Source organism: Podarcis liolepis (genome assembly GCF_965112155.1).
Source record: "Podarcis liolepis genome assembly, chromosome: 3".
NCBI classification, from domain to species: domain Eukaryota; kingdom Metazoa; phylum Chordata; class Lepidosauria; order Squamata; family Lacertidae; genus Podarcis; species Podarcis liolepis.
Window position 1 is genome coordinate 28,540,765 of NC_139557.1, and position 25,516 is coordinate 28,566,280.

The following is a 25,516-nucleotide window of genomic DNA, read 5'->3' on the forward strand; positions in this document are numbered from 1 at the left end:
GGTGATCATGAGAGTATCTCAGATTTCCAAATGGGCTCCCAGCTCAAAAAAGGCTGGCGAGCCCTGCTATAATCTGTCACCACTTTGTAGCTACAGGAGTACAGAAGCTAAACGGGCCTTGGTGTAGCAGACGAGACAAGAGGGAGGCAGGATCCATGATTTCCTGGAGGGTCAGGAAATCGCTTTGAACCCAAAGGTCATATTCCCACATGGACAACCTTCTGAGGTTCCAGTAGGTGGAGTCAAAAGCAAGAGTAGGCGCAGCAATGGAGGCAGCACCTTCTGCTCAGCTGCTAGTAATGTGTCCCCCACCGCCAAAAATGTACACACTCCATCCAGCTTCGACTTTGGTTTAGGGTGCTCCAAACACAGCCTTATGTCCCCAGCTTTCAAGCTTCTTTTCTAGTCCAGCAAAGCCTTTGAGGTAAAATTAAGCTAAGAGAGACAATGCTTCTCTTCAGCTCACTATGATCAGCTTTGAGCACACACATTTGTGAACTTTTCTGGTGCCATGCCATGAGTCCAATTGCAATTTATACTGATCTAGTGTAGAAGCCCAAAGTCAGGTTTTCACCCATATTCTTGTAGAAAATGGAAGAGGAAAGTGAGAGAATTACTATAAGCATTTAAATACATATTTTTAACTTTTCCTAATCAAATTAATCAGTTTTGGGGTATAAAGGAATGTAATTGGAAACAATGGAAATATAGTGCTGCACCCATGAGCACACGGGAGACATAAAACCAAATTTAAAGTCATCTCCCCCTTTAAGGCAGCAGAAGTTATTACAAGACATCCGTCTTCCGAGGCTAGTGATAAATTACTGTGTGCTAAGGGGATAAGCTGTATCTTAAAAAAGCTTGCACAGACTTCTGTTGTCATGGCAACAGATGTGCACAACATCACTCCTTTGCTTATCAAAATTACAACTAGAGCAGGAAAGGAGTCCTATATTTCTTATATTGAAGCTTTAGGTTTGTTGGCATTCAAAAATTTTGAGACATTGCGGCCCCAATACTAAGCACCGTTGTGCCAGGCAACTGACTGTCAATAGATTGGAAACTGCTGCTGCATTATCTCTAAAGATACTGTCAAAATCAAATGGAAACCTAAAATTCATCCCTCCTCAAACAAAGCAGAGCAAACTCCAGACCTGGCTAATCTCCCCCTTCAGCCCGCCCCCTAAAAAAAACCTCTAAAATTTGAAAAAGAAAGCATCATTAGTATACCAGAGTCAGCCAGCTTTAAAGTAACAGTCCAGAATGGAAACTTACCGTATTTTTTGCACCATAGGGCGCACCGGACCATAGGGCGCACCCAGTTTTTAGGGGGGGGGAATCAAGAAAAAAAATCTCCCCCCCCCAGTCCCAAAGAGCAGCGTACAGGCTGCGCACAACCTCTCCCTGCCGGAGGGGTTGCGCACAGCTATGGCACAAGCCAAGGCAGTGAGCAGGATAGATCCCGCTCACTGTTTTGGCTTCCCCTTTAGCCCCATGCAGCCTCTCCTTGCCGGGAGACGCTGCGCAGAGCTTTCCTGGCTTTCCTGGCAGGTGGGGGGATTCCCTCACCTCTCGCAAAAGCCCGCAGAAGCCGCGCAACCCCTTTAAAGAGATCGCGGCTTCTCCTGGCTTTTCTGGGAGGTGGGAGAAGGGACTGATGCGGCCAGTCAGTCCCTTCTCCCCCCTGTGGAAAAGCCTGCAAGAGCGCACGGAGCTTGTGTGCGGCTCTTGGGGGCTTTTCCTGCCTGCCTCCCCCCTGCATTCGCTCCATAGGACGCACACACATTTTCCCTTGCTTTTTAGTAGGGAAAAAGTGCGTCCTATGGTGCGAAAACTACGGTAAGTCGCTCTGCTCTGGACTGGACTGCTGAGTTCAATGGCATTGGCACATTCTAAAATAGGAATGGGGAAGCTGTTGCCCTCCATCATGATCATTCATGACCATTGGCCATGCTGGCAAAGACTGATGGGAGCTGGAGAGCAACAACATCTGGAAAGCCAACGTTTCCCCACCTCGGCTCTAAAAACATCCACACCTAACTCTATTTTAAATGAATGGGGTGGTTTTTTTATCAGTAGCTTAATAACAGCAGGATTTTCACATACCGTACATACTGGATGTGAAGAAAAGGGATCCTTTAGGCTGCTGCTATAGCTTATTGAAGGGACACGGGTGGCGCTGTGGGTTAAACCACAGAGCCTAGGACTTGCTGATCAGAAGGTCGGCGGTTCGAATCCCCGCGACGGGGTGAGCTCCCGTTGCTCAGTCCCTGCTCCTGCCAACCTAGCAGTTCAAAAGCATGAAGTGCAAGTAGATAAATAGGTGCCACTCTGGTGGGAAGGTAAACAGTGTTTCCGTGCGCTGCTCTGGTTTGCCAGAAGCGGCTTAGTCATGCTGGCCACATGACCTGGAAGCTGTACGCCGGCTCCCTCGGCCAGTAGAGCAAGATGAGCGCCGCAACCGCAGTCGGTCACGACTGGACTGAATGGTCAGCGGTCCCTTTCCCTTTCCCTTTATAGCTTATTGAATCCGTGGCAGACGTCTAAACTAGACATGTAAACTAGTGAAATGACTACTTTTGAAGCCTGCTTTTTTAAAAAAAAATCACTGCTGGAAGAGTAACTTTCCACAAAGACACAGCTTTTATACAGATACAGATATAGACAGAAAGAAGGAACCCCACTCCTTACGTCATGGTGCGTATATCCCATCCTCGAATGGCAGTGTCGTTTGCTGTCGCAACCTGAGTGCAATTATGGTGGGGACTCCATCGTCCGGAGGTAAACTTCAGCTGTCCCTTTCCTTCCAAGGCGACGGAATTTGACAGCTGCGAGTTAGAAACAACTCAAGTGAGTGACTCTCGTGTGAAATGCCTCTCTAGCTGTACAGAGCAACTCACTTCAGAGGCAACAAGCAGAACAGCTTGAAACTTAAAACAGGGAATTATTCATGTGTCGGACGATAATATTCATTGCGCAACATGCCTCACTGACTTGTTGGCGAGTTACACTTGGTTCTACCTAGCACAGACAACGACGTTTGTCAATTATTGATGGATAAGATAAAAAAAAATGTTTATTTATTTATTTCATAACACTTTACAAGGTAATTCATTATCACCTTTGAAAAAAAAGAGAGAGGAACCCTTACAGATAAATGGATGAGTTTGTTCAAAAGATCACCTGTGCTACCTCTCTCAATGCTGGGTCTTTTCAGATATTGCTAGGATAAGCCTACATACACAGAAGGTTACAGCAACACGTACACCATTTTTAAAAACCCATCTTATAGCTCAGGGAAATCCCACATTCAAATAAACAGTGCTTTGCAATCCACTCGATCTTCTCTTTCCAGTGTAAGCAGAGACACAATTCTAGGCTCTGCTCCCAATCTCCCCTTTCCTACTGTGTCTCAGGGACAATCACCTCTTCTGAACAGGTTCATGAATATGGAATAGCCCCTAAGCACAAATGAAGGGAAATGTATCAAGCTGATGATTGTGCTCAATTTCCTAGTACACAAACAGGTACTTGAAACACCTGTATTCCTTAACAATACAGGTGACCAGCCTGTGGCCTCCAACCTCATTTTATGCAGCCCCTGGTACCTCATCAAATGGCCTCCTTCCCCATCCCATCAGAGTTCCTTCCTCTTTAAATTCCAGTTGTTTGGTGCTGCACTGTGCACCCTATTCGTGTAATCATAATCACAAACCATTTATTAGATCAAATATCTTACTTAAAAATCTATTTGTCCCCTCCCCCTTTATATGTAGTTTCAGAACACCTGTAGGGAGCAATAGTAAGAGAGAAGTTTCTACTCTTTGTTTGTGAAGCTAATTTTGGAAAAGAACATGCCGGAAATGCCTGAGGTGACTCATGAACTGGAGCAGGGTGGTAGTGGTTTGGGTAGAATGTCCAATGACTAGAAGGTATCCCTACAGAGATCTTCACCCATCTTCATGATTAGCTGAGCAGGAATTATGCAGAACAACCAGATGCATGCAAATCACCTTAATTTGCGTAATTATTTAATGTCACAGGTCCGCTATCCACAGCATAGAACCTGGGTAACTTTGGAGCAATGTTGTTGTTTTTTATTACAAAAAATGGTATAGTGCCCACAGCTCAACTGACAGAGAAGCAACTGCCTAGACACGTGCAAACATAGTCAAGGAAAGAGTTAATGTGGACAATGTTTATTTGCAGGAATAGCTCAGCTAATGAAAGGCATGCGACAGTGATGAATTCCTGTAGCTAAATTCCACCGAAGTAAATGAGAGAGCCCAAGAACTCGTCGCTCAGTAGGAAAATTCCCTTTCTATTAAGTGGTATGACTTGTGACAGACTGGAGAACTTCCCAAAGGAAATGCTTATATTTGATACAGATTGGAATTAAGGAGAAATATGGTAACTTTGAGATTATGAACGAAAGAGACTGCCTAGGACAGTGAAAAGCCTAATTAACATTCAAAGAACCTTAAAGCAAGGCGAGGCAGAGCAGCCCAGGGGGAGCAAGAGGAGAAGGAGGAAATGCTAAGCATGTCTGTAAAAACCTGACACTTCAATCAGACAAGAATGTTGATCACAGCAGGCAAACAGACTTTGCTCTAGAAAGAGTTGGCCAACTGTTGGCAAGGGAGGCAGTGAGTAGAATATTGGTCAATTCGAGGGAACACTGATGGCAGCAGCCAAAAAGGAACCGGCTGGTTGACCAACATGGGGGGGGGGGGAGAGGGGAGACGTAGGACAAAAAGGATGAACAAAGGTTTCACACAGGAAGAATCATGACTGTTCTTCTGTGGGTGCGAATAATGTGCGGTTTCTGAAGATTGTTTCATGGCTGTCGAAAGATTTTCCTCACCAGGTATTAAAACACTTACTTTCCTTTGAAGCAACACACACACACACACACACACACACGCACAGCTGCTTGGAATACAGTTTAAATATGTTAGCAACTTGCTTATCAATTAAACAAATGTACAGAAAAGTAATGCCACAACACACAAAATGAGGCCTCGTTGTAAATTGTGACACTCCTTACCACTGCCTTGCTTGAGCTTTCTTGCAAATCCCACAGAAGCAAGTGATTATCAGCCAGAGAAATTAATCTTTTGCCATCTCCCATCGGCTCCCATGCAACACTGCAAGCACAAAAATTCAACGACGTCACGTTAAGCAATCCAAAACAGGCACACACATGCAAGTCCCTGGGGGTGCATTTATAACCTTCCACTTAACTATAATCTGCAGAAGACGTTATCGAGTGGCCCTGTCTTTTTGCAGTTGTTTGGTGCTGCACTGTGCACCCTGTTGGTGTAATCATAATCATAAACCATTTAACAGATCAAATATCTTACTTAAAAAGCTATTTGTCCCACTTTATAGCAAGCACTCTTAAAGCAACTTACAGGTGGCCATTGGAATAAAGTAAAAAGCAATGCACCACATTAGCGGTGTGTGGCACCTACCACCCTCCAGATGTGGCTGGATTAGATTTCCCCTCACCAATGTTTATGCTGGCTGAAGATGATGGGAGTTGGGGTCCCTATTTTAGGAGGCCCACCCCTCCTGTAATAACATGAATGCATCACCAGGTAGTGGAACCCGAAACAGACTATCACATCATTTTCATCCTATGATGGCTTTAGTACGCCATGCAGAAAAGGTAAAATAAGCCTTACCCCATTGTGTTGGAGATACTTTTAGCTCATATTTGTATTCAGTTACCTGAGCAAAGCCCTTAACTACATGTGATTTGTCTGCATAGTCAATCATTATCAACAACTGGGAGATATTGGAAACAGAAGGTGGAAGAAGCAACAAGGGTGTTTTTTTCTCTTGGACTTGTTCCTCAATAACAGAGAAGAATGGATCAACGAAGTGAAAGTACTGGGAACCTTGGGAGGAAGTCATCATGTTCTCTTGGGTTTCATTGGAGTCAATTTGATTGCCTCCCCCTCTTTCTTACTTTTTTCCTTTCTTATCCTGTGATGAGGCTGCATTTTAATGTTTCAATGTTTTAATGTTGTATTTTAATCTTATTTTTAAGTTGTATTCATTCAACTTGTTTTCATTATTGCTTGTTAGCCGCCCTAAGCCCAGCCTTGCCTGGGGAAGGCGGGGTATAAATAAATTTTATTATTATTTTTTATTATTATTATTATTATTATTATTATTATTATTATTATTATTATACACAGGCAAGGGAATGCTAAGGGTAATTGGACATGCACTCAATAATGGTTCCTCATCATTCTAGAAAAAAGTGACAAGTGGGGTGCCACATTTTGTCTTGGGCCGAAAGGTATTAAGTGGATGCTCATCAAATTTGTAGATGACACCAAACTGGGAGGAGTAGCAAATGCCACAGAAGGCAGAAATTGGGATTCAATACGACCTTAACAGATTGGAGAACTGGGCCCAAACTAAGAAAATGAATTTCAATAGGGACAAATGTAAGAACCAGCTACACAAATATAAGATGTGGGACACCTGGCTTGCTAATAGTACATGTGAAAAGGATCTATCTAGGGGTCTTAGTAAACCACAAGCTTAACATGAATCAACAGTGTGGTGCAGCGGTGGGGAGGGGGCAGAGAGAAGGTTAATACTATTCTAGGCTGCATCAACCGAAGTATAGTGTCCCGATACCACTCTATTTTGCCTTGGTCAGACCACACCTGGAGTGCTGTGTCCAGTTCTGGGCACCACAATTGAAGAAGGATAGTGACAAGCTGGAAGGTGTGCAGATGAAGGCAACCAAGATGATAAAGGGTATGGAAATCCTTATGAGGAACAGTTGAGGGAATTGGGTATGTTTAACCTGGAAAAGAATATATGATAGCCATCTTGAAATATCTAAAGCAGCGGTTCTCAACCTGTGGGTCCCCAGATGTTGTTGGACTCCAACTCCCATCATCCCTGAGCTCTGACCTTGCTAGGTAAGGGTGATGGGAGTTGTAGTCCAACAACATCTGGGGACCCACGGGTTGAGAAAGGCTGATCTAAAGGGTTGTCATGTGGAAAATGGAGCAAGCTTGTTTTTTCCTGCTCTGGAGGCTAGGACCCGAATCAATGGATTCAAGTTACAAGAAAGGAGATTCCGACTAAACATCTGGAAGAACTTTCTGATAGTAAGAGCTGTTCAAAAGTGGAACGGTCTCCCTTGGGAGGTGGTGGACTCTCCTTCCAGAGGTTTTTAAGCAGAGGTTGGATGGTCATCTGTCAGTTGAGATTTCTGCATTGCAGGGGGTTGAACTAGATGACCCTCGCGGTCCATTCCAACGCTACAATTTTATGATTTGAAGGGGAAAGAGTCTCTGAATAATTAAGAGCTTGCTGCCTTAGTTTCATCTCAAGAAAAGAAACTGTTATATTCATTGGCAATGCAAAGTAACAAAAAACACTCAAGGGATTTGTGTTAGACATCTGATTCCTGGCCTATTTTTTTAAAAGACTGATGATTTATATATTCACAACCCTATACTGTTTTTTTAAAAAAAAGGTGAGAGAGACAAGCAAAGCAGTAGCACCCAAATGAGGAAGAGAGCTTCAAGAAAACGAGAGGGGGAACTATTTTATGAACTATTTAGGTCAGCAACTACCCACTTTAAGCGTCAACCTTCTTCCTGAGCACTTAGAAAATACCTTTCGCATATGTTTCCATTTACAATTGCTTAACACCTATTGAAGAAGTGTGATCCCTTGCTCAGCGATATTATGCATATGAAAACAAGTATTTTTGTTTCCAATCCATGACAGGGTTTGTTTGATATCACCACTGGAAGGTGAGCTAAACATCTAGAAATATATTTTCAAATTGTCTGGAATTCAGGCTGCAATTCTATGCACAATTAACTGGAAGTAAGTCCTACTAAACTCAATAGGAGTTAGTTCTGAGCAAACATGCATACGATTGCAGTGTTAGGGTCCAAGTATGGTAAGAATGGTAAAAAAGATTTTGCTCTAATGATTTACCGATATTGGAATCCTTTTTCAAAAGCCATTTCTATGGGTGCTAATTCTACTGCCTTTTACTTACATTAAGATATCTTTAAAGTTTTCATTTTTTTTTTAATAATATTTTTTATTGCTTTTTCCAAGGTCAAATACATCGTCAAAAACTCAACAAAAGCAGCTTTACAGAAGAAAACAAAGAAATTAAGAAGAGAAAGAAATCACATTTTCAGACAATTTTTCTTGATCCACTGGACTTCCCCACATCCTCCACACCCTGCATTCTTTACAATAAAAAATAACAGCAAATTAATACCTTGTTTCCTGCGTTTTTGTACTTTCATCTAATTGTATTTTGATTTTAGGGTATATGTTATTAACTCACTTTTTCCCATCATCTATCCCAAACAAGGGACATTACTCTAAAATTTTTGCTTTTCACGTTCATAACTTAATTTCCACCATATTCAAATCTAATTACTGAAGCTTGTTTTTCCCAAAAACTTAGCAAATTTTCAACATTCATATAACTTATAATGTTTTTGTAAATAGTCCTTAATTTTTTTCCAGTCCTCTTCCACTGCCTCTTCTCCCAGGTCTCGGATTCTGCCAGTCATTTCGGCCAATTCCATGTAGTCCATCAGTTGCGTATGCCACTCTTCCAGCGTGGGTAACTCCTGTGCTTTCCAGTATTTGGCTATAAGAATTCTTGCTGCTGTAGTTGCATACAAAAAGAAAGTTCTGTCCTTCTTTAACACTCTCTGGCCCACAATGCCCAGGAGGAAGGCCTCTGGTTTCTTGTGAAAGGTATACTTAAATACCTTTTTCAACTCATTGTAAATCATTTCCCAAAAGGCCTTCACCTTCGGGCATGTCCACCAGAGGTGAAAGAATGTTCCTTCAGCCTCCTTACATTTCCAACATTTATTATCAGACAGATGATATATCTTTGCAAGTTTGACTGGGGTCATGTACCACCTATAAATCATTTTCATAATGTTTTCCTTCAAGGCACTACATGCCGTGAATTTCATACCGGTGGTCCATAACCTTTCCCAGTCTTCAAACATAATGTTGTACCCAATGTCTTGAGCCCATTTTCTCATGGCTGATTTAACTATCTCATCTTGAGTGTTCCATTTAAGCAGCAAGTTATACATTCTTGAAAGCACTTTCGTCTTAGGTTCAAGTAATTCTGTCTCTAATTTCGATTTTTCCACCTGGAAACCAATTTTTTTGTCCTTTTTAAAAATCTCTTGAATTTGGGCATAGTGTAGCCAGTCTCGCACCTTGTGTTTTAGTTTTTCTAAGCTCTGCAACCTCCAATTGTCTCCAACTCTTTCTATTATCTCACAGTATTTTGCCCAGCCACCCTCCATATTAAGTCTTTTTGGGGCCTTAGCCTCCATTGGTGATAACCACCTCGAGATATCTTTAAAGTTTTCAAAAAGTGAACATTATCATTGGTATTTCTGATTTTCAATGAGCTGAAAGGAGGTGTTAGTAACCTGACAGAAAGGGTGCTAATTGGAAAGAAGTATAACTCAATGAACACACCTTGAGAACAGTATTCAATCAGTCCTTGCGAGATGGGCATTTTATTTCATTACTAATTCATTTTATTGGATCTCATAGCTCACTCTTTTATAGATGCGATTGTAGCAATCCTTCAGGATTTATGGCGAAAATGAAGGTTACCGTTCTCTCCCCCCCCCCTTAAATAAAATAATTCCCTTAAACCAGTCTCTTCTTGTAAATTATGGTACTGTAATCGTGAAGACCAAAGTCTGCAATGCACGCTATGAACTGCTGGCAGCCAAGTGACAATTTTGTTTAAAAAGAAGCATAGTGCCCCAAACAGGCTGATTTTTAACCTCTTATCATGAAAGGTTCATGTTTTTTGTTTTAATCTTCAGCAAGCTCCTTGCTCCTAACCATGTTTCAAAAACTCTTAAAGCCTGCATCAAGCTGGGAAAACCTTTTACTTTTACTAATGGTTGAAGATGTGTCAATTACCTACTCTTGCTGCAGAAATGTTACAGCCAAGCAGAGCCTACTGTTAGGTATGGTAGGGCAGCTGCTTCAGGCGGCAGAAACCCTACAAACATCATGCCCCAAAGTGCCCCACTGCCTCCACCAGTGGCAGAGATGTGCCGCCAGCAGTGCTGATTTGGGGCAAGATTTCGCCTGAAATCATACAAGAGCTTGCAGAGCGCACAATGCCTAATGAGTTTTGGGGTGAAATCTCACCCCAAATCAGCACGATCTTGCCCAAAATCAGTGCTGATGGCGGTGGCACTTCTCTGCCAGCAGTGGGTGTGGCAGGGAGTGCAGCAGTGGCAGAGCAGGTGGAGGAGGCAGGAGTAGGGAGGTGGTGGTAACTGTTAGGATATTTCCGTTCCACCTTAAAAGGGAGCAGGATGTTTGTGTCACAGCCTGCGTATTTCCTGTTTCACAGGATGTTTCTGTTGTGTCTTTGCTTTCGTTTCTCTCTCTGTGCCTGGACACACTGATGCAGGCAGTCATGGTTTTCTTTGTTCTGACCAATGTGGAATAAACTTGTAAATATGCTCTCCTGCTGTGCAACTTTTGCTGTGTGAATTCTGCTGATAGAGTGTGCACCAGCCTAAGAATGTGGCAATCTATTTCTGAGGCTTCGTGTCGCTAATTGCTGATATTGCCTGTCTACGGGAGGTCGATGGATCGTCCAGCAGCCGGCTTGGGGGCTACGATGGACTTTGCCTCCCTGGCAGTATCCCAACAACAGGTTATGGGCACGCTTCCGCTGCGCCTTCCCCTCAACAGTAACTTGCCTAAAAGGAACAACATATTTGAATTGTGGTCCCTGGTTAGAACTAGCCACATTGAAAGGTGGTTTTAGGTTCATGTGACAATGTTTCACAATTCTCCCTCTCTCCCAATGTGTGTGTGCGTGTTGCTGTTGGTCTATTCAGCAGACGGCTTCTGATTGTGCATAGAGTACCAGAATGATACACCTTCCTAAACAGAAAAAACCTATTAGCACAAATTTATGGCGTTTCCCTCTATGTTGTGTTAAATATTCAGGGACTGAGATAACTTTGTTAGCTATAATTCTTTAGGTTCCACATGTGGGACATGGACATATTGACAAGAAGCATTTCGGGTCAATTTCTACCTAAAACACAATGAACATTTATCTGAAAGCCTGATACAGGTCCAAATCTTTCATTTATTCTGTGAGCATATGCACCCCATATTTGAAAGCGTAACACAATGTGCCTGACACTTTACAGAATGCAAGAGGACATGTCGCTGTTCCTAGGAGCTTACAATCTGAAATTGGGACACATAGGAAACAACAGAGAAAGTGGAGAAAGAGAGGGGTATGGTGAAGCAAGCAGAGAAAAGCGGCAAAGATAAAGCCAAGGCTACGTGCCCACTCAACAGGCTGGAACAGCAGAAAGCAGCAGCGCTTGTTGATTTTGCTGCAACAGATCAAGACTTCCATGGCACCCTGAAGATTGGCAAACAGTGTAAGCTTTCATGGGTCAGAAAATGGGCATCTGGAAAAGCTTATGTCACAGTAAGTTTGTCAGTGTTTATGGTACCACAAGACCATTGTTGCTGCATCTTTTTTACTGAAATTTATTTTCATTCATAACAACAACGCCTCAGGTTACAAACGCTTCAGGTTACAAACTCCGCTAACCTGGAAGAGGTACCTCGAGCTGAGAACTTTGCCCCAGGATGAGAACGGAAATCGTGTGCCGGCAGTGCAGCGGCAGCAAGAGGCTCCATTAGCAAAAGCACACCTCTAGTTAAGAACAGTTTAAGGTTAAGAACGGACCTCCAGAACTAATTAAGTTTGTAACTAGAGGTAGCAGTGTGTGTGTGTGTGTGTGTGTGTGTGTGTGTGTGTAGTAACATAGCTGATGTAAACAAGCGAAATATAACAGGATGTGGTGACCCACTGGTCATATTGTTTGGAAATGTTACAGACTTGGTCTTATCTGTTGCTATGGAACTGGTAATACACTTGTTAACAGCCACTTTTATCTTATTTTATTTATTAAATTGATATACTGTCCTTCATCCAAAGACCACAGGGTGGTTCGCAACATAAAAATACAAAATGAGAACACAAAATACATAATAAAACAAAAACAAACAAACACATACATATTTTGGGGAAATGGGCACTCCCACATTAGAAGACTGGATAGTAAGAGTCTAGGAGATAGCCCATGTAGTAAAGATAATGCTATACCAGAAGGTCCTGCAGCCAATCGGAAGCCACATTGGACGTTGGGCTTCCGTTTGAAAACTTCTGGGTTTTGATTGTTCGGGAGCCAATTTGTTCGGGAGCCAAGGCGTTTGAGATCCAAGGTACGACTGTACTTAAAGCTACATTTTTTAATACTTGCAGCCTGGTGTTGTTTGGGAGTTTTAAGAAATTCCCAAAACCAGTGCAGTTTTGAAATGTTCCACCCACCATCTTCATTCAAAATAGGACCCAGCTGTATCCAAACATAGATAAAAACCTGATCCTTCATCTCAGGAACTGGCATGCAAAATTTGGTTACGGTGTCTTAACAGTCCTATCTTACCAGTACACAAACATATAAAGGGGGTGGGGATTTTCATCAATAACGCTGTAAACACACACCAGTCATCATTAACGAATTAGAAGGAAATGTGAAAAGCTTTTTTTGATAATACTCTGCAATCAGTTCTTGATAGGAAAGCATCTACTTTTTTTGCAATAAAAGTGCACAATAAAATAAAATTTCAACTTCAGGGTAGACCAAACATAGGAGAGAAAATTAGAACCCAAACAAAGATCAAAACAGAATTTCCAAGTTATAGAGAATGTGACTGAACAGCTAGCATTAGTTGGTGTGCAGATGAACATATATACATGTACAAAAGGAAAGACACAGCAGAACTGCAGAAAGATAGTTGCAGGACTAATGCTTTTAATCCCTGATGCTGTTTGGAATAAATCTCCCCCCCTCACAGAAAGCCCCAGAAGAAGTCAGTATGTATGATTTCTCAGAAGTATGTATATTTAAAATGTGCAAACCCCAAACTTACTATAAACCTGCATTGAACAGAATAGGTCTATCCTTCACATCCCCCCCCTTCCTGAGAGTATAAAATATGCAGAATCCTACCCGGCCATATTGCCATGGGCCGTGTTGTCAAGGTGACAGAGTAGCTCCAGGGTTTGAGCGTTGCTTGATGAATCATCAGGGGATTCATGACTGCCTGATTCCAATTCCTTCGGCATCCTCCAAACAGCCGCACATGTCATGACTTTACTGTCTGAAGCTAAGGAACAGAGGATAATGTCAACAGATCACAGTATGGGGAGATGGAAGGGGGGGGGAGGAAAGGCTTTCTGGAATATGGTTCATCAGTATTTTCATAACCATAGGCGAGTCACAGCACATCTGCCATTTAAAATATTTAAATAATCCTTCTGAACTTTATTCTGACGATATGGCACACAGGCAAAATGATGGGTTACAAAGGAAGCAAGCAGTTTAACACAGAGCCCATAATTAGCATAGATTTAACTCAGATTTCTCACATTTTAAAGCCAAACATTCAGTGCATAACGCAACCCGCCTCAGAAGTAGTTTTCCAGGGCTGCTTCCCATATGTCCATTTCAATTAATATTGGAAATTACAGCGAGCCGTTGCTAAGAGTACCATTTTTCACCTTAATGCAGGCACAGTTTTTAAGGTCTCCCTCTCTGGCTTTGCTGGGTTGCCTTTAATTTGCATGTGCGGCACTAAATCACCTCCTCTGCAGAGAACGGCATTTTTAAAGCCCTATACTTTCAGAGAGCGCCTGCTTCAGTCCTTTCAGCAGAAAGTCTGAACAATCCAATCTCTGAGTCCCTGGTTTATTGGCTCCCCAAAACATTTCAAACCCAAGGCCGTCGCCAGTTCCAGAATTTCCAGGAACGCACAGAATGGAAAACTATTGACATGCTTACAAGTGCTCAAAGACCCTTGTTGCTCTGTGGCACCTTTGACTCTCCAGATGTTGTTGGACTCTACATCCTGTCAGCCCCAGTCAGCATGGCCAATAGTCAGGTGATGTTAGTTGTAACCCAAAATCATATGGCAGGCCACAGGTTCCCCATCTGTAGTGTAATGGGTATTGGAGGTAATCCCAAAAAAGCTCCTGCTTCATGGAAGTTGTGGAAAGCTCTTGCACACCACATTGAATAAATGAAACCAACCAACCCCAAGAACAAAGAGCGATATCCAACTAAGTCAGAGGGTGTCCTCCAAGTATGACTCCATATATAATTATCACCCCATATATGATTAACATGGAATATCCCCCAATATAGTCACATGAATACAAGTATCGCCAGTTCTGGTTTCTAATCCCTAAATCAGGCATAGGCAAACTCAGCCCTCCAGATGTTTTGGGACTACAACTCCCATCATCCCTGGCAACAGGACCAGTGGTCAGGGATGATGGGAGTTGTAGTCCCAAAACATCTGGAGGGCCGAGTTTGCCTATGCCTGCCCTATATCATCCATGCTAAATTTATACCGTTGCAGAATTGGTGACAAATTTATTACCATCCTGATCTAGCAATGTTTCAAACACTCTGTAAGCCAGATTTCAAAAGGTTATACAATAGTACAATGACAATGTGTTTACTATGTTCATATGTCTTTTCCCCCCTTTGTATTTATTTATTTATTCATTCCCCTGATTGTTTTGCTTCTGCTGTTTAGTGTTGGGTGTACTTTTGTAGCACCACAAGTTATTCTGCAATCAGCGGGCATGTACACATTGAAACACAGAAAATTTCCAATAAATAGTTAATGCTTAACAAAAGGCTATGCAAGGATAGGGGAGAAAACCTGGTGAAAGCTGCAAGGAATGAACGGCTCAGCACGCAAAACCCCACATTTGGTGAAGGGCATAAAAAACAACAATGCTAATTGTCATTAGTGAAGGAAGACGATAAACTCCCCAGATACAAATGTTCCGAATTATTAGGCTTACAAACTCCATGATAAATGTAAAATGCAGTTTTAGAACCTACTTCTAAACATGAGCCTAGAATGTGGATATAGGCTAAGAACTCTGCTTAAACACAGAACCTGTATTAGGCACTGAAAGTAGTAGCATTAGCATACAAGTGTTTTATAACATTACTTTTTACAACAACCCTATGAGGTAGGTTAAGGCGGGGATGACGACAGTGAATTACTTAAGGCTCTCCAATGAACTCCAGTGGCCAAAATGGAATCTCTACAATACGGCCGTCCAATCCTATTGGTTGAGCAACTCTATCCATCTGCATGTAGGCGAAACTAATAATCCATTGAGGTTCTCTGCAAAAGAGTGCATATTCGGGGAGTATGTGGCCCTCCAAAGGTTGTTGGGAGCACCAACAATGGTCAAAGATGATGGGGGTTATAGTACAACAACATCTGGAAAGCCACAGGTTCCCCATCCCTATTACAGAGAATGCATAGAAGCATCCCTGTATCATAATGTGGAAAACTAAGGAGAGGGGGATGCAGAAGATTGACAGAAATAAGCGTCATTAATTTTGCAGAATCCGAATACTAAATGTACTCAACTAACAACGTAGGTAAAACAACACTAATAAATGAAGTCTAAGGTTGCTAAGTATGTATATCTGCTTCTTTGATACAAAATTAACTACTTCAGTTTCAGACAAACATTTCCTTATTACCTAGTTCAAGAGGGAAACATGAATAAATATTATCTGCTATTCTATGGTACAAGCATAGTGACTAACAGATTTCTTGGCTTAAACATGGTTTAGATCCTTTGGCTATTATTATACACTGGCAGATCACTAACATTGGGTGGAATTGAGCTACCACTACTTACTAACTAACTAACTAACTAACTAACTAACTAACTAACTAATTTTCTATACCTCCCTTCATCCAAGGATCACAGAGCGGTTTACAATATAAAGTCACAAAAATATACAGTGGTACCTCTGGATGCGAATGGGATCCGTTCCGGAGCCCCATTCACACCCTGAAGCGAATGCAACCCGCGTCAGTGGGTCGCGATTCGCCGCTTCCACACATGACGTCATTTTGAGCGTCTGCGCATGCGCAGGTGGCAAAACCTGGAAGTAACACGCTCCATTACTTCCAGGTCGCCGCAGAGCGCAACCCGAAAAGGCTTAACCTGAAGCGACTTCCAACCCGAGGTATGACTGTATAAAGGTAAAGGTAAAGGGACCCCTAACCATTAGGTCCAGTCGTGACCGACTCTGGGGTTGCGGTGCTCATCTCGCTTTATTGGCCAAGGGAGCCGGCGTACAGCTTCCAGGTCATGTGGCCAGCATGACTAAGCCACTTCTGGTGAACCAGAGCAGTGCACGGAAACGCCGTTTACCTTCCCGCCGGAGTGGTAAATATTTATCTACTTGCACTTTGAGGTGCTTTCGAACTGCTACGTTGGCAGGAGCAGGGACTGAGCAACGGGAGCTCACCCCATCGCGGAGATTAGATCAGCAAGTCCTAGGCTCTGTGGTTTAACCCACAGTGCCACCCGCATATAACATAGTAACAAAATACTACCATAGTGTTTTTCTAACCCCATTAAGAAACCTGTCCTAGGTTAAGAGTCCAGTTAGTGCCATGTGCTCCCAAAAGAGAAATCCAGCAGACAATTCTGCTAATGGGAAGAAGAGGTGGTTTTCAGCCATTCCATCCAGCACCCTCCCAAATCAACTCTGCAGATGAGGGACTCTCCAGAAGATGGTGGAAGGTGGCAAGGGAAATGGGCAAAAAACCACTCCCTCTCCTCTTCCATTAGTGAAGGCACCCACTGGAACAAAGGCCTGTTTCTGAGTGCAAAGGTACCAACTGGACTCCGCCCGCAAGGTCCTGCCCTGTGGCACATTCCCCCTCGGAACACTGTACCTGGCCTAGGAATGACCAGTGTGTTGGGAAAACAAGATTCCGTGCAAATGTAATAAACTGACCAATTTTTTGTTTCTTTGCTATCACTACAGGCCAAGCTAAGGTTTGGAAACACTGAAGACTGCCCCCCTTTAAAAAAGGGGGGAACTAATTGGAGACTGGCTAGACAGATCTCTCACTTTCAAAGTACAATAGCTGCTAATTATATCAAGACTGTGCATATTTGAAGGCACAAGACAGTCTGTTGAGTAGGAAGGTATCAGGTTTTTGCATCTTGCAAACCTGGCTGACATTCCTTGGAGTCTAGCAAGCAGTCCTCCCTCTCCACTGAGAGGCTGTGATATGATGCATCTCTGTCCCGTCTGTGTGCCCAAAATACATTAGGAGCTTATTTTCTGGTCTGAGCCTATGTTGCTGTTTTTGGAGGCATTCTTCACACGTTTTTCTGAATTTCCATCTTGTGGAATGCTCTGATTTTTTCAGTGTTATGACTTCTTGCAGTAAGGCCACAGAGTCTCAAACTAAGGGCATGGAGCCCTACAAATAGAGATACTTCTACCGTGAGAAGGAAAAGACTGGGCACATACCTGTGTGTACCTCTTGAGAAAAGCTCAGAAAAGAAGGTTCCCCCCAAACAGTCCAATAAGTCCTGGGGGTGCTCAGTTGGCATAAAATGCTAACTAACTTTTAGGGGGAATGGAATACCCCAGAAAATCAAACGACAAGCCTACTACAAACCTGGAAGGAAGGAAGGAAGGAAGGAAGGAAGGAAGGAAGGAAGGAAGGAAGGGACCAAAATTCAACTGGGCTTGACCAAGTTTTTGGGTATACTTAAATAGCTCTTTGTATTGCTGTCGCTATACATTTAGCCCCATAATATTTGTTATCCTTTGAAATTCAGAAGTCACTCTTTCTAGAACCTTTTCCTCAAACAATACCAGTAGAGAATGCATTCAGAAAGTCCTCAGTGCCAGTGAAAGTAATATGCTTTTAAGTTAGTCAAGACTAAACTTGCTCTAGTAATTTCAATGGGAATGTGTTGAAACTAACTTTAGATGGCCCAGGCCTATACATTTCCTAGGACAGTTTTCTAGCTTTGCCACACTTATCATAAATTGGTATCCAAAACGTTGCCAGGAGAGCTAACTTGGCTACACAAGGTTTTATTTTAATCTTCTCTACAGCACTTTCCGGAAGAACTGATAGACCTAAGTAGTTGAGTGGCCTTTGATCAGTCGGGAGAGATGGGCTGATAGAAACCAACTCCTAGAGGCCGAAGTCACTTCAGCCCCCCAATAAAATATTTGAGGGGCTGGGCCTCCCCAAAGTTGATGGGCATTGCCATTCAAATGGTGTGCATGCACCATGTCATGTGATCGATTTTGCAGGGTGGAGCTTACCGCCCCCCCCTTCCAAAATTTTATTCATTGGCACACCTAGATAGGCCTGGGTCCTTGAGAGAAGATATGAAGCAAATCAAAGTTTTTTTTGTGTTTTTAAGCATAAAACCACCCTTACTAACACCCACACTCACCTAATGTAGCCACAACTTTGGTGCCATCTGTTATATTCTTCAAACCAAAATGATTAAACACGCTGACATCTTGTTGGCAACATACGTTACTGAATGCTCTCTCATGCATCCCATAATCTACCCTTTGAAGGAGTTGCCTGTTACCAACCCTTGGAGTTTTAGAAACCAAGCAGTTCTACAACTCCTAAAAAGCTCATAACGTATTTTCATTGCCCATTACAGAGATGAACCCGTTATTTTTTGTCACTTACAAATCTGAAGTTTAAGGGGACGATTAAATCCTCACACTTCCTTCTTATTACTCACTCCTTTTACAGGTAAGCACTCAGAACTGCAGCAACGAAATGCTCAATATACAGAAGTCGGCACATATCAATCTGGCCAAGTCACTGAAACTCCAGCTGATGTACTGACAATTGCTTAACTTGCTTAGAAAACAACATATAGGGTGGAATTCAATGTAGCGCTAAGGAGAACGTTCTGTCCATGCAAGCATTTATGTTTGCTCAATGGAATGACAACCTGCCCCCTCCTTCCGCTGCCAAAGCTCTGTTCTAGAGATTCTCCCAACCATGCCCTGGCCTTTGCTACTGGGATGGAGTAGTTGAATCTGCCCCGTTATTTCATTTTTGTTCGTCTTTTCTACAGCTGCAGGAGAGTAAGCTGAAGGCATGTGTACAGATCATTTAATAGATTTGCAAATTACATAGGTACATGTGTGGTATACCTATTTGTAAGACGTTCAAAATTATTTAAATTTGCACATATTACAGCTGCCACTTTTAGCCCTTTTGTTTAAAAATACAATCTATGAGCAACATAGTCCAAATATTTTATACCAATGGTGTTCAACTCAGGGTGAGAAAACGGTTCTATGGCTTAGATCAGCAACCTAGCAGTTCGAAAGCACGTCAAAGTGCAAGTAGATAAATAGGTACCACTCTGGCGGGAAGGTAAACGGTGTTTCCGTGTGCTGCTCTGGTTCGCCAGAATCGGCTTAGTCATGCTGGCCACAAGACCCAGAAGCTGTACACCAGCTCCCTCAGCCAGTAAAGCGAGATGAGCGCCGCAACCCCAGAGTCGTTTGCGACTGGAACTAATGGTCAGGGGTCCCTTTACCTTTACCTAGGTCTTTGAGGCTGGTCTGCCAGACTGTTTTGGGTAAACAGTGCCCGCCTTTACCATGCCTGATGTCATATGATATCAGGTGTGGGAAATTTTTCAAGGCAGAATTCAAAAAGAATTCAAGCTGAAACTACAAAGGAAGAATCTTCCTTTGAAACTTTACACCACGGCTGCCATGACATCATACAATCCCACCCACTTGTCAAAGTACCCTGTGGAGGGTTGGTGACTTCTGGATCCAACCCTCCAGCCAGACCCTGGTTTGGATCATATGAAGGATGAAGATGCATATCTTTTGATGCAGATTTTGTTTGACTTGTGATAAAGACAACTGTTGTACAGACCGGCACCTTGAACTTCAGAGCACATGGCTGCTATTTGTGCCACTAGAACCTTTCTAAGCTTCATTAGGTTATTTGAATACTATTGTGGAAAAGGGAAATTTTGAGTTATACTCCGTTTGCCTTCCCACAGCCAATACAGTGGTACCTCAGGTTACATACGCTTCAGGTTACATACGCTTCAAGTTACAGACTCCGCTAACCCAGAAATAGTGCTTCAGGTTAAGAACTTTGCTTCAGGATGAGAACAGAAATCGTGCTCTGGCGGCGCGGTGCCAGCGGGAGGCCCCATTAGCTAAAGTGGTGCTTCAGGTTAAGAACAGTTTCAGGTTAAGTACGGAGCTCCAGAACGAATTAAGTACTTAACTTGAGGTACCACTGTAATCAATTTCTTCCCTTTTCCAATAAAAAGGATATTCCATCTCTTTTCAAGGAATGGTCCCTATGAGGTATGGGATTTGGTTTCCAATGTGATTTACATACTGTTTGCATTTCTGTGAAGGTTGGATGGCTGGAAATTGTTTTGTACTGTGGGTTGGACTTTATCTGTTGTGTCTGAAATAACACAATATAAAAGACTGTAGGCATTGCAGATTTCTGCAGTTCTATTTTTTTTTTAAATAAAAAAGAGGAAGGAAAAAACAGAGTCTAGAAGGAGAATGCATCAAACATATGTCACATCTGTGTGAGAATAGAAGATTGCTATGAGTTCTTGTAAAGAGACTTATGTACCTATGGGTAAAATGAACAAAAAATACGTTGGTCATCCTTTAATTGCATTCCCAAGTGTTTTTTAACTCCAACCAAAGCTGCTGTCTGCAGAAATCCACGCTGGAGCTCGCTGAGCCAAGGCTTCAGTGGCTGACAGGACTTGCTCTTTGATGCGCTCAGGTGGTACAAAGCCAGCTGGCTGCCATTACTCTGTTGCCCTGGGAACCACAATTGAAGTGTACTTCTAAATCTGCACAGGAGGTACTTCTGCACCATTGCCGCAGCAGCTCTCGCTGTGCAAAGTTAAAGTCGCGTAGCAGCTATAGCTGCAGCCCAGCTGGTGCCCATTAATGTTCCCTGTATGACAGGAGCAAGCAGCTAGTCTTAGATGCCTCATTTTTTTTGCCACTGACAAAACAGAAGGATTTATCATTCTTATTAATGGAGATGAAACACACTTTGCCTGTTTGAATAGGAGGGAGCTCCAAAGGTATAGCACTTTTGAAAGACAACTTTACCACCTTGCTACCTTTTGGTTCTGGCTTGCCATCATTAAGGTCCAAAATGCACCATTTTTTTGAAACCAACAAGTTCATGGGCCACTGAACTCACTCCCAAAGTAGGGTGTGAAGATAATTTTAAAATACATCACTGCTTGGTTGATAACTTATACTCAGTAGAAATTCTTAGTATTCATATAGCATTCATAATATGAAACCATTTGCAGTAGTCCCTGCAGATCAATACATTCCTTCCCTGTAAATCAGTATATTTTCTCTCACTGCTGAGGCATCAAGATTCTCCAGCTACTCACTGGTGAGGGAAATGCACTCTTCACACATTTAGAAACACACTCGCCAATCTTTCATGCATTTCAAGATATGGTGTATATAGAGTATCAGTATTAAAAGCAGATGTCAGGAAGTCCCAGTACATGTGCACCAATGGCAGACTATTACAAGTGGTTTCTTTGGATTTCAAATTACACTTGATCCAACAGAAATTGTTCTTCTGGACTCCTCTCCACCCTTTTAGAACTCACATGGCTACATCTAGTGTTAGCTTGGCAGCTTGGCAGATCCACACATGGATTAGGGTATGTCCTGCAACTACAGTCGTACCTTGGAAGTCAATGGAATCCGTTCCAGAAGTCCGTTCGACTTCCAAAATGTTCAGAACCCAAACTGCAGCTTCTGATTGGCTGCTGGACATTCGGGTTCCAAAAGAACGTTCGCAAACTGGAACACTCACTTCCAGGTTTGCGGCGTTCAGGAGCCAAAACGTCCGAGCTCCAGGGCATTCAGGATTCAAGGTAAGACTGCACTTGTTTTGGAGCAGAGGCTATATAGGTAAAGGTAAAGGTACCCCTGACCGTAAGGTCCAGTCGTGGACGACTCTGGGGCTGCGCGCTCATCTCGCGCTATAGGCTGAGGGAGCAGGCATTTGTCCACAGACAGCTTCCGGGTCATGTGGCCAGCATGACTAAGCCGCTTCTGGCGAACCAGAGCAGCACACAGAAACGCTGTTTACCTTCCCGCCGGAGCAGTACCTATTTATCTACTTGCACTTTGACGTGCTTTCGAACAGCTAGGTTGGCAGGAGCAGGGACCGAGCAACAGGAGCTCACCCTGTCACGGGGATTCGAACCGCTGACCTTCCAATCGGCAAGTCCTAGGCTCAGTCGTTTAGACCACAGCACCACCCACGTCCTGTATCAATTGCATCAGTTGGTTACTAAATACTGCTTTAAGGTTTAAGGAAGCCCATATAACATTGAGCTACTCTCTGGTTCTGTGGAGTTCACTAGTGGGCAACACGAGAGCCCTCTCACAACTGCAAAGAGGCAGATCTTACAACGCTAGAAGGATAAATTCCCGCCCACTGTTGTGCCACGGACTGAATACTTTACTCTGCTGTCTGTATTTAGAGGAGCCCAAGCAATTGTGGGCATTCCTTTATTGCAGGTTTTTAGTAGAGGCTTCTTGAACAAGAAATGGACATTTGTCATGAATGCTTTGGTTGACATTCCCTGCACTGCAGAAAGTTGGGACTGGATAGCCCTTAGGGGCCCCTTGCAGCTCTACCATTCTGTGATTTTATGATGCCAGACAGAAGAAGGGAAGCTATCTGTTTGACTAAAGAACCAGGGATCTCTTGATTGCTTCTGATAGGAAATGTCTGTGTGTAAAGGCAACAGGGATGTGGAGAAGGGATGTTTGTGCAAGAGGAACAGGTTGTAATTTTCAATGAGTGCGTCAAGTGGATTATGTTGACGTGGAAAGGAAAGAAGAAACAGAGCATTTTAAATATGATTGGAAATAAACTTTATCTCAATGAACTTACTGTGTAACATGCAGCTCCAAGACTTCTCAAGTCCCCTTGCCAGTGTATGTGGTACAAATCAAAAGTTTGAGAAAAGTGTGTTCATGGTTAAAGTTTAGACAGTTAAGTGTGACTGATCTAGTTAAAAAGCAAATAGTAAAGAATTCATTAAATTGTGTGCTTGAATAATGGTCAATTTACTTGAGAGCCCAACTTTAGAACTCTTGTGTTTATATGGCAGAAAGCCTGGAAGTTGGTTCAACCTTGTACATGTAAAGAACATGTGTATCAACTGAGGAAGGGAGAGTTATTTATTGGGGGGGGGGTGTATTAATTTTCCATTCTAATTTTTGTCAACCCACATGGTTTGGATTAATTACTTGAGAATAAGTAATTAACTTTGTTTCTAATAAACCTGTCACTGCTAAAATTTGTATGAATAAACCCACGGTGGAAATAAGTTATCCTGATATAAAAATAACTGCCCATAACTGTATCAGGCTTTTTTTTTCTTCCATAATAATTTTGCTTTTTGTAGAAATGAACAGGTAATGGAGGTCTCTGAAAACTCTTACTGCTCCTTATAGCGAAATGTTTTCTATTGCATTTGAATGAACAATAAGATTTTCTTTCTCTTTCCTCCCACAGCCAAGTAGGTAAAGGAAATTAAGCAGATAATAATAACAGTTATAAATAAACTGGAACGAATACATTTTCTAACTTTAAAACTTTATATGGTTTATAGCTCTCACACGCAAAAAAGATCATTGTTTTGGAAAAACTCTTCCCCCGTTTGTCATTTTTAACCATGCTAACTGTTTTCAGGCCCAGAAGCAAATGTTGCTTTCTCTGCAAACTCTGCAAACTTCTCTGCATCTCAACCCTCCTGGTGAATAGAAGAAATCTGCCAAGGAATCACTTGGAATTATGTTTATTGCCAGTTTATGGCCTCCCAGATGACAGCAAAGTAGCAACAGCCATTTCTTCTCACCTGCATCAAACCAGGACTTGTGGGGTGGTGGGCAATGGGGGTCTGGAAGAAGGTGACTTGTAAAGACTTTTTCTGGACTACAATTTAAAGTTGAAGCTCTGGGAGATTGAAGGTATTTTTTGGAGGCAACAAGAAGTTTTTCAAGACCAAGAGATTTTCATGAATAGCTAGATATAGAATTGGTATTTTGTATTATATGATAGTTTGAATTTTAGTTGGAACTGTAAATTGACGTGTTGGATTGTGTTGTGATGCCCATAAAGAACAAATGTTTCTTCACTTCATGTAATTGTTTGCATGATATCATTTGTATGTTTGGTGTATTGAGAATACCCATAGGAAAATGAAAATCCGTATGTAGGTTTGGCGTATCACTAAAAAGCTATTGCTGAGTATTGTGATTGCTGAAGTTGTAACAAATTATTCAAAAGTAGGCATGAAGGTTTCCCCATGTGTTTTATGTCTTGGAATGGATCAGATTGAAAATTTTGATAAGGTGTTATCATAATCCTTGAAAAGGTTATGATCAAAGGGGGACTGATAAGAATTAGAGACCCCAGGTGTATATTTTTATTATTTTGACAATGTTTCAACTTTAATTGTATTTAACCTTTTAGAATGTGTTAGGTTTGGTTTTTGTGTGTTCTCCCCCCTTTCGCTGCATTCCATCTCCCCTTATCTACCCCTGAAAGTGGTACAAATGGCAGGATATTTAAACTATTCCTGAAACTATCCAAGACCCAGGAAGAGGATTTTACGATGCTCTTCCCTCAGTGAAGGCTAGGTTGCCAGGGTAATGCTGGACATCCGAGACCTAAAATGGTCAAATGGTCTAGGCCCATCGGGGCCACTCCAAGGTGATGCGGGGGCAAAAATACCAGTATGGAGCCATGTGTGCTTTACTTCCTGACGTATGTGAAGATGTTGTATGACTCTTTGCTTGCTGTGTTTGAACTATAATATAAGCTTTTGTTCTGAAGTGCCACGGGGCAGACCTTCTCAACTGGTATACAGTGGTACCTCAGGTTAAGAACTTAATTCGTTCCAGAGGTCCGTTCTTAACCTGAAACTGTTCTTAACCTGAAGCACCACTTTAGCTGATGGGGCCTCCCGCTGCCGCCGCTGCGCAATTTCTATTCTCATCCTGAGGTAAACTTCTTAACCCAAGGTACTATTTTTGGGTTAGAAGAGTCTGTAACCTGAAGCGTCTGCAACGTGAAGCGACTGTAATCCGAGGTACCACTGTATTGAGTTGAGTGAGCTCTGTCCTATTGCAATAGCTATAATAAATGCTGGGTCCCTCAATCTGGATGCTGGACATGGAAATAGTTTCGCTGGTTCTGTGGTTTATTCAAAAGGTGTTTGTTCGTCACCTGGGTAACGAGCAAGGTGGTGTAGAGGTGAATTCTTACCACAAAGCCACCACGCTAAAATCACTCTACAGTGGTACCCTGCGTTAAGAACTTAATTCGTTCTGGAGGTCTGTTCTTAACCTGAAACTGTTCTTAACCTGAAGCACCACTTTAGCTAATGGGGCCTCCTGCCGCCGCCACACCGCTGCTGAACGATTTCTGTTCTCATCCTGAAGCAAAGTTC

General features: G+C 42.5%; 2 protein-coding genes across 5 annotated transcripts in view; one reads left to right on the top strand and one right to left on the bottom strand.

The window, feature by feature from the left end:
• Nucleotides 1–25,516, top strand: part of TRAPPC12 (trafficking protein particle complex subunit 12) — a 208,379-nt gene that overhangs the window by 112,343 nt on the left and 70,520 nt on the right. The gene's annotated exons all lie outside the window — the stretch shown is intronic.
• Nucleotides 1–25,516, bottom strand: part of EIPR1 (EARP complex and GARP complex interacting protein 1) — a 59,809-nt gene that overhangs the window by 15,463 nt on the left and 18,830 nt on the right. For all 4 annotated transcript variants that reach the window (XR_014524093.1, XR_014524094.1, XM_083495683.1 and 1 more), the window contains exons 4-6: nucleotides 13,119–13,275; nucleotides 5,048–5,147; nucleotides 2,692–2,828 (exon numbers count right to left, since the gene is read on the bottom strand). Coding sequence is in view for 2 of the 4 variants with exons in the window: in XM_083495683.1 (XP_083351809.1) it covers nucleotides 2,692–2,828; nucleotides 5,048–5,147; nucleotides 13,119–13,275 (394 nt within the window). In the remaining 2 variants the exon portion in view is untranslated. The remainder of the gene's footprint in view (nucleotides 1–2,691; nucleotides 2,829–5,047; nucleotides 5,148–13,118; nucleotides 13,276–25,516) is intronic.